Source organism: Leptodactylus fuscus, chromosome 8, assembly GCF_031893055.1.
Source record: "Leptodactylus fuscus isolate aLepFus1 chromosome 8, aLepFus1.hap2, whole genome shotgun sequence".
In the NCBI taxonomy this organism is placed as follows: Eukaryota; Metazoa; Chordata; class Amphibia; order Anura; family Leptodactylidae; genus Leptodactylus; species Leptodactylus fuscus.
Genome location: NC_134272.1, coordinates 91,953,126 through 91,970,331, shown reverse-complemented (window position 1 = coordinate 91,970,331; position 17,206 = coordinate 91,953,126). Strand labels below are relative to the sequence as shown.

Below are 17,206 nucleotides of genomic sequence, written 5' to 3'. Positions count from 1 at the left end.
GACCACAATAAGGACATCATGGCTGGTTATCAGGAGGACACTACATGTATGAGAAGATAACCCGACCACAATAAGGACATCATGGCTGGTTATCAGGAGGGGACACTACATGTATGAGAAGATAATCTGACCACAATAAGGACATCATGGCTCGGTTTCTGACAAGGTCCAGACTGTAGAACATTCATGGTCGTATCCACTGACAACCGATTAAGACAAAAGACATCCCCCCCCCCCACAATAATTAGAGAAAACCTTTAAAACTCTGCAAAATTTATAATAGTTGATATTTGCAAAACATTTTAATTCTCTACAAGTTTCTATCCCGTTATATTCATGGGACATGAAGGCCAACTCTCTCCGACACACTCAGGTTTTGTGAAACTACAACTCCCATCATGCACTGGGAGCCTGCAGATTATTCAGCCACTGATCACATCTAGTTGGGGGGGGGGGGGGGGTCACATGGTTCTCGTCAGGATATTTTCTTTCGCTCCCTGTTTACATTCTTACTGTCATTTTCGTCTTTGATTCATTGAGAGTTGTGAAAGTTTACAATCCAGAGATTAAAACGTGGAGATCAAATGTGTCTGGATCCCCTATAGTGACAGCTCCACTCCGGGCCCCAGAAAGAGCCAGAACATTACCATATAGGCACATGCTGCACCAACCGCAGGGTGGGGGCGGGGAGAAAAATTATCTGGGCTGTCAGATACAATGGCGGAGATTGTATTTAGGACAGGGTGACAATGTGTGACAATGGTGCAGCCGTCATGTGTCCATATAGGCTCTGCACCTTCTCTCCTGCCTGGCCACAGATGTAGTGGAGCCGAGTTAGTCATTCAACTTGCACAGGAAATAATGAAGTGTTTTGCAGCTGCAGTCCTATGTAAAGTTACTGAGTAGACAGATATATGCACCTTGTCAAAAGGATTAAGGTGGGGTGCGAGATTCAAGGTGCGCTACAAAGTAACACGACAAGAAACCACTGGGAGAGATCCGGGGCAACGTCTGTGACTGGATTAGCAAACTAGCCCAATGGTGCAAACAACAAACTCAGCTCTGCTGCATCTATAGAGTCCTGGGCATGAAATGCAAAACACAGAACATTCGGTGATGAAAATTAGGACATAAAAATGGAAATCTCAACAAATAACTGATCCTGTGACTAGTTAGATACCGGCCCCTGGCATTGCTCAATAAACCAGCCCCACTTCCCCCCCAGGGGCCAGCAATAGATAAGCTTCACATCAGACAGTCTTGCTCACAAAAACCGCCCAAGTGTCCCCATTTTGGCCCCACTTAGAGCCGAGCCCCTCTTGACTCCATAAAGGTCCCTCTTTTGGAGTTTGGAAATCGATGAAGCATTAATAAAATCTTACAGGAATATTGTCCCAGAATCTAACAAGTCAAGAAAATGACAAGACAAGAAATGTTAGGCTTTCACCCAGTGAACTAGAAGGGTCTCTGACAGTCCAAAAAGAGGAGGGGTGGGAGGTGAATGGACACCCCTCAGCCAAGGATCAACTGCATGTTCTTATTTTACCACTAGATGGCAGGCAAGTAAATATTTGCACAACCCGTCATTCAGCCGCTCAGAGAAAGTTCAGACAGTAGAAATATGGGGATAATGTCCATCCTTATGGAGAGACCACCTATTAGGTGTGTGGAGACTTATACAGCCATAGTTGCTCCACTGCAAGGGATTATGGGAGGAATATGCAAATCTTTCTCCCAAAATGTAAATAGGGAGTAGAAATTGTTGGGGGGGGGGGGAAATATCGTCACTCCATAGGGAGAGACCACCTATTAGGTGTGTGGAGTCTTATTAAGCCATGAGCGCTCCACAGTGTAAAGGAACATGGGAAGAATATGCAAATCTGACTTCCATGATGTAATTAGGAAGTCAGTGCCTCAGTCCTGCAGCCCAATAGAGGGCGCTCCCTGAGGATATGCAAGACTGATTTGCATATTCTTCCCATGTTCCTTTGCACAGTGGAGTGCTAATGGCTTAATATAACTCCACACACCTAAATGGTGGTCTCTCCCTATGTAGTGACAATATCCCCCTAACCCTGTCTAAGCCTCTCACCTCTGCCAGATCAGTCCTCTCTGCGCCGAGTTGACAAGATGCAATAACATCTAAACAGCTGTCCTTGGCTGAGAGACTGCACCTGGTAAAATCCCAACATCATTGCAAACAAAGGCCTCTGGGAAGGTCGGGCATGATGTTAAAGGGAGCGCCCCCTATTGGGCTGCATGACTGAGGCACTGACTTCCTAATTACAAAATGGAAGACAGATTTGCATATTCTCTATAGTAGAAATACACAAGGAATTCTTCTTCATCATCATCATCATCATCATCATCATCATCATCATCATCATCATCAGACCACCAGGCCCTGCTTACCTTGACATTGGGGCCACTTTAACCATAGGACCATAACCATGGTGGCCCCCACAGGACAGCCCTGCATTTAGAGGACTGTCTCGACTCCAACCCATCCACAGAAGAGTAGAGTACAATGGTGAAGAGGAGCGCTGTATACTCTGCAGTGGCGCGGTCTCGGCTCCCACGGTCTCAGGGCAGTAGTTGCAGAGACCTCACTTACATTGCGCCTGTTACTCCCCAGCTATAGCCAACAACAACAAGCACTGACATAAACCAATAATATGTATTACTGACAGTGTACAAAGTATCAGCACTACAAGTAACAAATACTACGGGGGGACAGAAAGCAGCCCAGACACATTGCACCGACACCAGGGGAACTCCAACTGCTACATGTGTATGGGGGGGGCGCTCATATCTCCTGTGTTGGCAGGTTTGGGGGGTGTCCATGAATCGGTTGCTGGATTTCAATCAAGTGCTGACAGAGGGGTCTAGAGGAGAATATAGAAGGATATATGTGGGGGGGGGGGGGGCAGAACGGGGTCTGGAGGCATCACTAAGGCTCTGCCCATAGAGAACACATGGATGCTCAGCGGAGCCCAGTGTGCAGGTGTATGGGAGGGGGGAAACTGGCCCTTTGCTTGTGCCCTGTCCTTACATAAATAAAACATTGGGGGGGAGGGGTCACATAGTATTTTATAAAAACATCCCATGAAACACCAGACACAAGTAACGTCCAAGTCTGATCCGCTGCCAAATGAGTCGTCACAGATATAAAATCAAAAAGTGGAATTATGTTTTTTTTAATAAAAATTTTACGCCTTTAACATGAAAACTCGTCACGGAAATGTAACTGGGGGGAGGTGGGGGGGGGGGGGTATGTGGGTGCTTTAGTATCAGGCGATATACCCCCCATACTGTGACCAGGCACCAGTGACTATAGAGCCCGTAGTGAAGCCGACCTGGGATAGCGGTGTAATAACAAATCCAGCTCTGCTACATCTGGATCTCACAGCTCTATTCCAGAAGAGAAGTCAGTCTTATAGCCCCAGAAATTCATCTACTCCAGTCACACCCAGAGCTGCGTTCACACCAGGTTAGGGAGCTCCTAGTGGTTACTGCTATGCAATGCACTGAGGGACACTGCCTGGTGTGAACACGACCTCTCTCACAATGCCCAGCGCCCTGTACAGACCATTTCCAAGATTTACTGTTAGGGAGTGGAAATATTCACAGCTGAGTTTTTGCTACAATTGCATCAGGTTTGAAACTTCTGGAACACACACGCCAAAGGAGGCAGTAGGACTTGCTATACATTTAAAGGGGTATTACAAGACTGTGACGGCTGAGTTCTGGCTTAGGCATCTCAGTGACCTCGGGCAGCCATAGTAAAGGCCAACATGGAATAACCCTTTAAGCTCTGCACTGCCCTAAACTAACACTGCTACATAGAGATGGGCCCAAGTTACAGAGCTGCTGATCGCCCCCTAGTGGCAGCCTTGCACTATATAGTCACGCTGCCTCTGCATTGGTCGGTCATACATTGTATGGAGACGTATTTATCAGGGTACCAATGGGGAGAAGACTCCAGTCTGTCTGCAGAATCCAGCGGGGTTGCACCAAGAGGAGACATAACTCCCCTAAAATCCCCGCAGCTCACCCTTATACACCCTCCACCCCTGCAAGTACCCACTAGATCATTTACTGTTCCTGTAGCAGGTTCCATAATGGGTAAACGGGCATTGCAGGGTTAATATTACCCCAAAATAACATGGGACCCTAATGTAACCGGAGTCCAATAACCTGGAGAGGGGAAACATTGGGAAAGTGTCAGTTCTTGGCTTCTTCGTACAGTACAAGGTTTGGAATGATATAAAGGCTCCTCTGCTGCCGCAGACAAAAGGGAGCAAAAAATTTAAAAGGTCCAGAATAAAAAAATAAAAATTTAAAAACCCTCCTGCTGGAGATGGTAGTCCTCGGGTTACAGAGAGCACAACATGTATAAAGAATAGTGAAAAGTTCTGTATAATCATCTGCGACGTCTGATCTCATGTCTGTGCCCAGATGAAAGTCACATGGGGTGGAGGGGAGGGGTCAAGTCCCCAAAAAAATATATGTATAAAAATTACAAGTCTGAAATATTAAAATTCTTCCTGCTGGAGGTTGTAGTCCTACAGTTACAGTGAGCACCACAGTCAGCGCCCTCACTCACGGTCCACGTAACGTACATTGATGGCCCCCGCTGGGCAGAGCAGTCCGTGTGTTTTCGGAAGGACCGTTTGTGTCTTCGGGGAGGTCTTGATCTCAAAACTCTGCAGCAGCTGTGAAATAAAAGGAGACCCCGATTATATACTGTGAAGGCCTAGGGTGCACTCATGGTCTTTGTTTTAATCTAAAATTCTGCACCAATAATACTACAACAATAGGATTCGGTCTACCGGCAGGCACCACTAGGGGGAGATCACTGAAGACAGATTTACAGCATTGACCAGACCTATTGGCCAGGGAAGACCACAGCTGCTCACAGTCATCTCTCCTCTTGGTCAGAAGACTCCTGAATTTCTTTGCACATCATAAGAGAACTCTGCAGCCATATAGTCCCAGCTGCATAGTTCTCTCCCGATCTCATATCTATGATCTGTGCAGCCAGGACAACACTGGAGTCTGCAGAGTGACCACTAGACCCCAGGCATGGACTATTAACCCCTCTACTGCCCTGGTATCCATCTACAAGTATAGTTATCGATTGCCCTAGACCAGGAGTAGGGAACATACGGCTCTCCAGCTGTTGAAAACTACAACTCCCAGCATGCATACTGGCTCTGCTTTTCTTGGAACTCCCATGGAAGTGAATGGAGCATGATGGGAGTTGTAGTTTCACAGCAGCTGGAGAGCCAAAGGTTCCCTACCCCTGCCCTAGACCATCAGGGACACAAAGACCGACCATTGTAAGTGAGCCTTGGCCAGGAGCCATGAAGAGAAGTTGTGCAGAGTAGGGGGCTAGAGCTGAACGTCTGCACCAGGGACATCAGGTCTGGTCTCCCCATTGGCATATGGACGTACATAACATACCCCAGGGCAGGCTGTGTACATCACCTGCACTCCATCTGCGCCACCTACCTGTATAAGCGCCAGGTGAATCTCCAGTTCAGCGATCCTTCTCCCAATGCAGCTGCGGATTCCATAGCCAAAGGGAATGGAGCCAAAGTTCTCGACTCTGTCCAGGTGTCCGTGCCGTAACCAGCGACTGGGCCGGAAATCTTCTGCTGCCGGGAAGTATTCCTCATCATAGGAGGTGGAGTAATGGCACAAAGCCAGCTGGGTCTGGGGCACACATAGAAAACACCCGTCATGGCTGCACTCACTAGGAGCGGTGAGATCTCTGCTATAGTATTATAGCTCGTCACCCAGCTTTACTAAAATCCTGCACGGCAAAGCTGCCAGTTCTGCAAACATGACCTGACACAAAAAGCAGATTTGGCTTTGAAATTTCTGAGAAAGCTGGGTGGCAACAGTTACGGTGTCTGTACTGACATTCAGCTTTCCAAGAAAACGGATAACCGTAACATTGCAATTCTGAAAATACTTGTAGCAGATTGTGCGCAGATCGGATACAATGTCTGCAGGTCGTGTATACAGCTAGTGCTGAGTGCTTGTATCCCAGGCCAGGCTGAGACGTAGCAGAACTTTCCCTTGGAAGGCGGACCATTGTCTTACGTACAGGGACTTCTTACACCCTGCAGGCCCTGCTAGGAATCCTGGGAAACTTCTGCATAGACCCGGTCATGGCCGCAGCTCATGATACTCACTCCTTTAGGGATGAAATATCCTCCGATAACCATGTCGTCCTGCGTCACTCGCCCATTCCCCGGTAAGACTGGAAATAATCTAAGAAAAGAAAAATGCAATCATTTTTATTTATTAAGTTACAGAAAGTTCCTTCCTAGGGGTAAAGCTACATGTATGTGCCGGGTCCGTGGCTGGAAGGCACATGTATGATATCCGTGTGCTGCCTGCACTGACCATTGTGAGCTTGGCCCGGGCTCCCAGCCCATACACTGACCATTGTCATACACAGGCGAGCGTTTGGGGAGATTACAATATAAGGGATCAATGTGCTGTCCACAATATACAAAGCAGCTCAGAGTCACATGCCGGGAGTCTAAGGATCAATGTCTGCCTGAAATTGGTGGATGATGAAGTCCTCTGTTTTGGGTGCACAAAGCTCCATATAGATCTCCGATGTTCTAGTGAGTGGTCTGTCTGTTGTTCTGGTCCTCTGACTCATCATCCCGAGCATTGAAAACAAACATATCACCCAATCAAGACACTTCAAGAATCAGAAAAAATATTGAAGCTCATTCCCAAAAACAGCGCCACACCTGTTCCCAGGTTGTTTGTGGTATTGCAGCTCCATTCACTTCAATAGAATACAACAACCTGTGGAGAAGTTGTTGAAAGAACACAAATTTGTTTTCCTAATCCTAGACATCCCCTTTAAGCACCATCACCCCGCCATGTTTAGGTGCATTAGTCAGGGAGTCTTTATAAACACATCTCAAGACAGATCAGACGCCGCTTATCCAAAAGCAAAATGAAACAGTCCTCGGACTACGGTCAGCAAGAGATGGCCGACATGTGCTGGCAAGTGAACTACAGACCGTGACCAGTGCGCCCCGGTATAAGTCAGAGCTCTGGGCACCCCAAAGACTGAGGAAATACACAGGCCATACACATTGGATTACTTGTCCTCAGATTTTTTTCCCCCTTGATCCAGCCTGCAGTGTAAAGAATGGAGGTCTATAGTGTAATGCCTGGAATATACGCCGGTCCTTTATATATTACAGTGGTCAGATCTTGTATGATACTACAGAACCGCCATGCTTTACACTGCAGGAGGTTCCCGTCCTCTCACCTGAGCGTCTCCTTCAGGACGGCTCTCACTAGCGGCATGCGGGGGACGTCCTCTGCGGTGGGCACGACGTCCTTCCCGAGGTTGCGAACTATTTCATTGTACACCGTCTGCTGGACCTGTGGGTTCTTGGCCAATAGGTAGGTCGCCCAAGACAGAGTAAAGGAGGTCTGAAGAAGGAGGAGGGGGTAGTGGGTAAATATTAGCCCCCCATGACCTGCCCCACCTCGCCGTCATACATATACTACTTACTGTATCGACACCGGCAAGAAGCATCTCCGTCATGTTGGCGTAGAGTTCCTCCACAGACAGCTCCTTACTGATCAGCAGAGACGTCAGGAGACCCCCTTTAATCGCCTCCCCCTTCTCCAGCCGGGATTCAATCTCCCTCAGTTTATCATCTACATGAATCTGACCTGGACATGAAAACCAAAGAGGAAAAAAATAATTCAAAAACATCCAAAAAATATTTATTAATCTGCTTAGAATAATCCCAAATCTTACTGAATCTGAAGAGCCCGTCCCAGGAGCGGCAGAACTCCTCCCAGGGCTTCGGGATGAAGGGACGCAGCCACTTGGGGATGGCTCCGGCGTACATGGTGGTCTTAAACATGCTGAACATGAGCTCCAGGGCCTCAATGTATTCCAGGGTCTGCTGGGGGACGCGGTTATTGAGGCAGCCAAGACGGCTCTCGTACAAGATGGTGGCCACGGCTGCGGAGACAAGGCAGGGGGTGTGTAAGGAGGGGGAAAAACAAGATGGCAACATGAGAAGGAGCGAGGACAGAGGCGCCACCTTCCATAGAGTACTTGAAGTAGAGGTCATTGACGTTGGTCACAGTTTCTCCATCATCTTCTTGAGTTCGGAGGAATCGGATTCTCTTGATCAAGTCGACAACAACTTCATTAATTCCCCCGGAATAGACAACAACGTCCCGAGGCTTCAGGATCTTCTGACGTAGAACACTGCGCATGGCGAGCCACTTCTTACCCTCCCTATAGAGAGACCAAGAATAAGGAGGTCGGTAAGAGATTATATACATGTAGTGGGGTATATACTGTATATAATGCTACAGGTACAGCCGGTATAACCTGGGTATATACTGTATATAATTCTATATGTACAGCCGGTATAACCTGGGTATATACTGTATATAATTATATATGTACAGCCGGTATAACCTGGGTATATACTGTATATAATTATATATGTACAGCCGGTATAACCTGGGTAAATACTGTATATAATTATATATGTACAGCCGGTATAACCTGGGTATATACTGTATATTATATATGTACAGCCGGTATAACCTGGGTATATACTGTATATAATTATATATGTACAGCCGGTATAACCTGGGTATATACTGTATATAATTCTATATGTACAGCCGGTATAACCTGGATATATACTGTATATAATTATATGTGTACAGCCGGTATAACCTGGGTATATACTGTATATAATTATATATGTACAGCCGGTATAACCTAGGTATATACTGTATATAATTATATATGTACAGCCGGTATAACCTGGGTATATACTGTATATAATTATATATGTACAGCCGGTATAACCTGGGTATATACTGTATATAATTATATATGTACAGCCGGTATAACCTGGGTATATACTGTATATAATTATATATGTACAGCCGGTATAACCTGGGTATATACTGTATATAATTATATATGTACAGCCGGTATAACCTGGGTATATACTGTATATAATTATATATGTACAGTCGGTATAACCTGGGTATATACTGTATATAATTCTATATGTACAGCCGGTATAACCTGGGTATATAATGTATATAATTATATAGGTACAGCTGGTATAACCTGGGTATATACTGTATATAATTATATAGGTACAGCCGGTATAACCTGGGTATATACTATATATAATTCTATATGTACAGCCGGTATAACCTGGGTATATACTGTATATAATTATATATGTACAGCCGGTATAACTCACGCAGATATGAGGCCCGTTGATCGTCCTCTCAGGTCCCTGTATTCCTGCCAGGACTCCATGTTGGCTCTCTGAGGGGCGTCTCTTTCAGCTCGCAGAACCTGAGCGACCATGTCTTTGTCCGCAATGGAAACCACAAACTGAGGACCAAAGTGTGACTTGAAGATTCGGCCATATTCCTGGATATGCTTTTGCTGTAATGGAGAGAGTATTGTATATAAGAGTCTGTTCTATCGGCCCCACATTATATCCCTGGTTACTGTGCGCCATCCTAGACTCAATGTTTCCCTGCTGGTCACCTCCTAATCTTAGGCCACAGTACACACCATTGTCCACCAGATGGCGCACACTCTCTATTCTAGGGGCCACTCGCTCATCGCTGCAGGTGTAAGTCAGGGGTTGGGTGGGAATGAGTGGGATGGAAAAAGACGGCTTATTTCTGTGGCGGCAAAAAAAATAAATGAAGGAACCGCACGCTGCTCTCTGGTTTGTGGAGTCATTCTTTCCAAGGTGGAGGTTATCCCTCCTCAGGCTACGACAGATGCAGAGACTGGGATTGTGGGTCTTTGTCCATGTTATGTAAATCCAAAGAAAAAAATAAAAATGTAATCTCTTTACTCAAACATTTGCTAAACTTTGCAGCGATAGGCTCGCACGCTTTACAGTTGTTCTGCACAGGAAATTTCTGAACAAGATACAAAATAGCGGTAGGAGAAGTTACAAACCATCTTGTGAATAGAATGATAGGATGGCAGTGAAGACTGACACAGCCATAGCAGCAGGAGTATGGGGGAGCAGATTTAGCTCTATATATATTATCATGGGAATCTCATGGAGACCCCAGTGGGCTTTGTAATGGCGGCCACTGCCCGTTGTCACTCTGCAAGGCCGAATACGATACGCTAAGACTCAGATTCGTCTGGAAGGATTTGTCTGGATAACTCAGGAATTTAATTTGTCCATTTCACAAGGGGAATTGTCAGGATTTTTCAGCGAGGCAGCTGCTTGGCAAGCGGCCCAGGAAACCCGAATACTAAATGGGAGCGCGCCGAAATAAAGTCATTTTGTAAATATTTCAGCCTTTCCCTTCAGGTCCCAGTGACGGAAAACGATCAGAACCACCAGCCAAGCAGAAATGACGCAGCATGAGCTGTGACTAGAGGAAGATGAGGCACCTAGAACCGAACGCAGAGTCCAGGAGGGAACAGTCAGCCGAAAATAAAGGGCAACGAAAAGTTCTCATTCAGCAAAATTTCAAGATCTGCGCCTGCTGCAGTGAATGGGAACCTGATCCTCACAGCTGAGGGTTTGTTACAATTGTATCCAGTGCAGACAATAACTCCAGATTGATACAATGTATCAGTGCAGGTAAATGTAACAAAGTATCAAGACAGGAGAGATTTGTACAGTTTCTCACAGAGGATTGTCGAGAGCGGACACAATTGTAACGCACAACAATCCAAAAATCTGCACAGAAGGCACAATGTGTGAACAATGCCTTAGACCAACCATGGCTGAGGTTCTAGATCAGTGTACACAGAGATCAATGAGGCAGAAGCCGAACAAAACAAGCTGCTCATACAGCGCTGTCCATAATAAACTCAGTTAAAGGGGTTGTCTTTCCCAAAATTAACACAGGATAGTTTGTCAGTATGAGCTCGGACCCTGCACATATCAGCCCCTCTGATAACACCGGGGCACTGCAGGTTACAGCAGAATACGGGAGGGCATGCAGGTAATAAGAGGGGCGCAGCAGCCGGAGTGTGGCCCCCCAGCACCGCTATAGCTTCTGGCACAGCTTGTCTGTGTAGGTTCTAGGTGTTGGACCCCCACAAATCACAGGCTGAAAAATAATTGATTTGGACAACCCTAGGAAGCTCCAATATGTGGCCCTGTAAAGTGATCGCATCTGCAGGCTTAGGTTATGTTCAGACGTGGCAGATACGCTGAAGATGTTCCATGCAGATTTGCAGGTGAAGAATCTGTAAGAAATACAGTAGCAGCAGAGAGGACGAGATTTTAGGACATCGGAAATCTGCAACCTGTCAATTTATGGTGTAGATTTCCTCCGAGGATCTGCAACAAATCCAGAGGTGTCACTTGATGTGCACAAAGCAAAACATGCAGAGGGGCAGCTCCAGGGCCCAGCAGGGATTGCTACGCCCCCTACTTGCAGCCATCTTACCTGGCCGAGCAGATTTCACAGGAGAAACCTTTATTTTACATGATTCAGCCATAAGACCTGTGCGGCACCCGCAGCGTCTGCAAACACTCCAGGGCTCTGCTCACATCTGTCACAGGTAGACCTCAGTGTGTGTCCTTCCGTTGTATACACCGGGTGTCTGGCGCCTATAGAGGTATTTATTGTGGGCGCCAGAAGATTTCCTGGGGCACAAGCCAAATGGAACATAGAAAACAAGATGTGAACAGCGACTAATCTGGGGCGACTACCTGCAGACAAATCAGCAATGAATGTGCAGGTACAGACACGGAAAAAGGATTAGGTTACCCCGAGAGCTGCAGCGACCAAATACTAAACACCTGTCCACACCATGGAGATGAGAACAAAGGACAAAAGCAGCAGAGAACAGCCAGGAACCGCGTATCTGAGCCTGGACTGTGTGATATGTCTGCTGAGCAGCTGTATCTAATCCTATGCTATGGGATACGGTCTACTGGGCAGCTTTATCTAATGCTACCCTATGGGAGAAGCTGTATCTAATCCTATCATGTGGGATACTGTCTGCTGAGCCTGCTCTGCTCGTGTATCTAAGCCTATCCTGTGTGATGCTGATCCTTATATCAAAGCCTCTCCTGTGCGATACTGATCCCTGTATCTAAGCCTATCCAGCGTGATACTGTTCCCTGTATCTAATCCTCTCCTGCGCGATACTGATCCCTGTATCTAAGCCTATCCTGTGCGATACTGATCCCTGTATCTAAGCCTCTCCTGTGCGATACTGATCCCTGTATCTAAGCCTCTCCTGTGCGATACTGATCCCTGTATCTAAGCCTCTCCTGTGCGATACTGATCCCTGTATCCAAGCCTCTCCTGTGTGATACTGATCCCTGTATCCAAGCCTCTCCTGTGTGATACTGATCCCTGTATCTAAGCCTATCCTGTGTGATACTGATCCCTGTATCTAAGCCTCTCCTGTGTGATACTGATCCCTGTATCTAAGCCTTTCCTGTGTGATACTGATCCCTGTATCTAAGCCTTTTCTGTTTGATTGTCTGCTCACCAGTATATGCCCACCACATGTGCCCGTGTATCTAAGCTCCCAGCTGTGATACACTCCCACTACTCTGATTGCTACAATGTTTCACTCCACTATATAAACACTCACAACAGCCACGCCCACCTAAATTTATCTGCACCCGAGTGGGCGGGGCCTGCTGATCTGTAGCCACGCCCCCGGTTGTATAACTACAGATGAGAACACGTGGGAGGTGAACAGGAGAGGGTTAACAGCTGATTACACTATTTAACCCCTTCAGCACCCCCAGACCGGCAGAACACAAGCATTAACCCCTCCAGTGCCGGCCACCACCAGTCCGGATACTGATGGGGATTCCCACATGGATGACACCTGAAGAAAAAAACCTGAATTAACCTCCCCCCCCCCCCCCCCCCAATAGTCACAGCAGGATATCATCATAGTGCACAAGGACCCCCCCCAAAAGGATAGAGCTGCCCTTCCCTCCCCTATAAGACCTCAAAACATAAGAGTAGGGGGTTAATTGAACCCTCCCCATAAATGTCATCGTAATAGTACCCCCCCCCCCCCCCCAATAGTCACAGCAGGATACGGCAAGAATACACAATGACCCCCAGAAACAGAGCTCCAATAATGCAGCCTCAGAGCCCCCCTCCCCAAATATAAGGCATGAGTGTCATAGTGATAATAGCGTCCCCAATAGTCGCAGCACAATACTGCAATAGCCCCCCACAAAATACAATCAATGGACAATGCCCCCCCCCCAATCAGCCCCCCACCCCTATAGAATCCATAGAAGTAACATAGTAATACATGAAAGAGGTGGAATAGATAAGATGTCCCCCCCCCCCTCCCCATTACCTGGATCTCATGGATACGACTGAAGCCATCTCTCCAGAAGAACTCCAGCAGGTTGGTGATGGTGCTGGGTCCTGGCATCTCCCCCAGACTCTTCCCCAGCACCTCCCCCCTCCTGGCCCCCTCCCTGACTGCCTGTTCTGCAGCCCACAGCTTGGGGAGCCTGTGCACCCCCCTCCTGCAGAGCCCCCAGATCTCCATCTGCCTCCCCCCCAGCAGGGCCATGCTCCCCTGTCTGCTCTGCCTGGTGCTGAGCTGCAGACTGCCCGGGCATCAGCTTACACCATTATTAAAGCCTCCCTCCCCCCCATCCCAGGAGGAAGGGGGGTGGTCACACAGGCTGCAATCAATGGCTTCTTTAGGGAAGTTTCCCCAGCACAAGGGGGTCCCCTCTGCTCTGCAGCCCCCACAATTACAACTTTTAGGCTTTTCTCATCACCCTCAGAGTTAGTCTTTGCATTAACCCTTTCTGGCCCTTTGTTGTGATTTGCTCCACTATTTGTTACATTTGTGTTCCAGGATGAAACAAAGTATAATCTCCCAAGGATGGATAGAAGGGGGAAGGGGGGGGGATTGTTGCTGTTCTCATTGAAGCTAATGGTCACAAAAATAAATGTATCGAAAATGAACAAGAAGGGGTTAAAAACAACACCAAACTGCAGCCAATGCAGCCCAGGATTAAGTCTTCACACTTCATATGTCTACACCCAATGGGGGGATTTATTATGGCGCAGATGGGAGATGATGTGAGAGACGACAAAATCAATAACCATTACTCCGGGTCTCGCCTTCGCTTGGGGACCCGAAAAACAGGAGCCCAATCGATCTACACATCCAGAGCAATACATGATTTCTGGAGGGGTCACGGGCTTTCTTTTAGGGTCTCTTATAAAGCACAATTGAACTAATGAGTGAAATAAAAAGTATTCAACCTATCGAGAACAAGTATATACAGGAGGTCTCCTTATAGGAGGACGGGTGTGTTTATTAGGGGTCCCCCTCAGGTCTAGATTCAGCTGCAGGTAAGGCCGCCAGGGCTCTAGATAAGGTTGTACAGCCCAATATGGTTTTAGAATTATTCAATGCTTGTCAATGGCAGCTCAGCTAAAAGCAGGCAACTTCTTTTTTTTTTTTTTTTTTTTTTTTTTTTTTGCGGCAGGCGCTATGCGGGGCCTCTGCCTTTTTCCTCTTATGATAAACATTTCACCCCAACATCTAAAAGGGTCAGTTGCAGTGATGTAACTAAAGTCTTGTGGGCCCCGGTGCAATCTTTTGTCCAGGGCCCCCTACCTCATCCCTACAGCAAATTCTTAATAGTGATGGTTATGGGAGCCAAGGCCTGGTTCACATCTGCATCAGTAATCTGTTCAGGGGAGTCTGCATAGGGGCTTCTTAAATAGACTAAGGAACACATTGGCAAGCGGTGTGCAGTGAGAGCACACGGACCCCATAGGCTATAATGGGGTCTCCTTGGCTTATGGGCCAGATGGAAGCTGCAATCTCAATACTGATGCAAGAGCTTATGGGCCCCCTAAGGCTCCTGGGCCCTGGTGCGACTGCACCCTCTGCACCTATCAGTATATTTTTGGCATGTGGGAAGAAACTGATGCAAACGCAGGGAGAACATTCAAATTCCATGCAAAAGTTACCCAAATCCAGGATCCCAGTGCTGAAAGGCAAGAGTGCTAACCACTGAGCCAATAACAGTACTAACCACTGAGCCCCCAACAGTACTAACCACTGAGCCGATAACAGTACTAACCACTGAGCCAATAACAGTACTAACCACTGAGCCCCCAACAGTACTAACCACTGAGCCGATAACAGTACTAACCACTGAGCCCCCAACAGTACTAACCACTGAGCCGATAACAGTACTAACCACTGAGCCGCCAACTGTACTAACCACTGAGCCGATAACAGTACTAACCACTGAGCCAATAACAGTACTAACCACTGAGCCCCCAACAGTACTAACCACTGAGCCCCCAACAGTACTAACCACTGAGCCGATAACAGTACTAACCACTGAGCCAATAACAGTACTAACCACTGAGCCGCCAACTGTACTAACCACTGAGCCGATAACAGTATTAACCACTGAGCCGCCAACTGTACTAACCACTGAGCCGATAACAGTACTAACCACTGAGCCACTGTTCTGACCTTAGCTTAATATTCTGTTATAAATCTCATCACTATCATCATTATTAGGTTCAGTTCATACATTGCAGAAAAGCTGCTTTTTTTGCTGCAGAATACCCAGTTATTCTGCAATGTGTGGCCTCAGCCTTGCAGGTTATTACAGTCCTAGAGCAGAACCTTCTCTCCATACAGTCCTATAATAATCCTTTCTCCGGAATTATCCGGCACAAATACATTTTACTGGAATCGCCCGCCATTCTGTGAAATAATTCGACGTCTTTTTCTGGAAACACTGGAAGGGGCCGCAGGTGACACATCGTGACCTCGAGATGAAGACTAGAAAATTTGTGGTGTCACTTTGGGTTCAGCCCGGGGTCGTCTTTCTGCAGTTGTCAGGCGGCCTCTGCACCTCGGTGTTTTATGTTCATCTTAATGAAAACCTTTGTGAATAGGAAATTGCTGCGGCTGTGAGGACATGCTGGGAGTTGTGGTTCTAAGAAAGCTGCATTTACATAGCACGTCGTCTCCTCTAGTCACATCCAAAGCTGAAAGGGAATTATTATTAATAATAATAATAATAATAATAATTAATAATAAATTTTATTTATATATATTATACATATTATATATAAATTCTGTACACAGCAGTAAATTAATAGAACACTGAATGCAGCTCTGGATGTAATTGGAGTATAATGCCCAGATATACGTACATAACACAGATATACCGTAATCACCCATATACAGCCCAGATATACCGTAATCTCCCATATACAGCCCAGATATACTGTAATCTCCCGTATACAGTCCAGATATACTGTAATCTCCTGTATACAGTCCAGATATACCGTAATCTCCCATATACAGCCCAGATATACCGTAATCACCCATATACAGTACAGATATACCGTAATCTCCCGTATACAGTCCAGATATACTGTAATCTCCCATATACAGTCCAGATATACCGTAATCTCCCATATACAGCCCAGATATACTGTAATTTCCCATAGGTAGCCCAGGTATACATACACATACAGACATAGATATATAGCCCAGATCTTCCATATACAGCCCAGATACACCGTAATCTCCTATATACAACCCTGATGTACCACATTCTCCCATATACAGCTCAGATACACCCCTGGTAGCAGATCCAGTTTTTGGCTCTGGTACAGCTGATATTTCTCCTAGTTCCATTCTCGCCATTATGAAAGCTTTAGGTGTGTCCAGTACGGCTGACAACTGTGAGGCAATCGCCTGACACCTCTCCAATCTTATTACACATTTCATGTTTTATGACATGTGACTACATTATGGGCGGCCGGAGGACGGATACACGCTGGCGGTCGGGGCGAGCGTCGTGTCACGCTTCTGCTCTGCGTTAGGATTGTTTTTGTTCTGTTTTTGCAGATTTTCTCTGGTTCTAGAAGGATCGGCCGAATTTACTTCTCAGAGAATTACAGAATTTTTATTTTAAAGGGGTCCATGAGTATTATTCTAGGGGGCCCGGACCCCGCTGTACAACCCCTCGAGCCCCGGCTGCAGGAATTCAATGCGTTACAGGTTGAATTTATTCCATGGGGAATGAAAAAAACAGAAAATCACCTTTTTTTTTATTTTTTTAAACCAAGTTTTTATGATAAACACAAATATATTTGATCAGTTTTTAAACATTTCAATGAT

General features: G+C 46.5%; 1 protein-coding gene across 1 annotated transcript; it reads right to left on the bottom strand.

The window, feature by feature from the left end:
- Positions 1 to 4,528: 4,528 nt before the first annotated feature.
- On the bottom strand, positions 4,529 to 13,567 carry CYP27C1 (cytochrome P450 family 27 subfamily C member 1). The gene is made up of 10 exons (XM_075285756.1): positions 13,524 to 13,567; positions 13,376 to 13,484; positions 9,300 to 9,490; positions 8,103 to 8,302; positions 7,811 to 8,020; positions 7,559 to 7,722; positions 7,310 to 7,476; positions 6,204 to 6,282; positions 5,515 to 5,718; positions 4,529 to 4,715 (listed from the first exon to the last, which is right to left on the bottom strand). The coding sequence occupies exons 2-10, from the start codon at positions 13,451 to 13,453 to the stop codon at positions 4,599 to 4,601; spliced, it is 1,410 nt and encodes a 469-aa protein (XP_075141857.1). The 5' UTR covers positions 13,454 to 13,484; positions 13,524 to 13,567; the 3' UTR covers positions 4,529 to 4,598.
- Positions 13,568 to 17,206: the final 3,639 nt, after the last annotated feature.

Coding starts and splice junctions, on each gene's coding strand:
- CYP27C1 (XM_075285756.1), bottom strand. CDS start 13,453: ATGCCAGGACCCAGCACCATCACCAACCTGCTGGAGTTCTTCTGGAGA. Junction 7,723..7,810: donor GGACGGGCTCTTCAGATTCA/GTAAGATTTGGG, acceptor TTTCATGTCCAG/GTCAGATTCATGTAGATGAT. Junction 5,719..6,203: donor GATATTTCATCCCTAAAGGA/GTGAGTATCATG, acceptor TGTGTGCCCCAG/ACCCAGCTGGCTTTGTGCCA.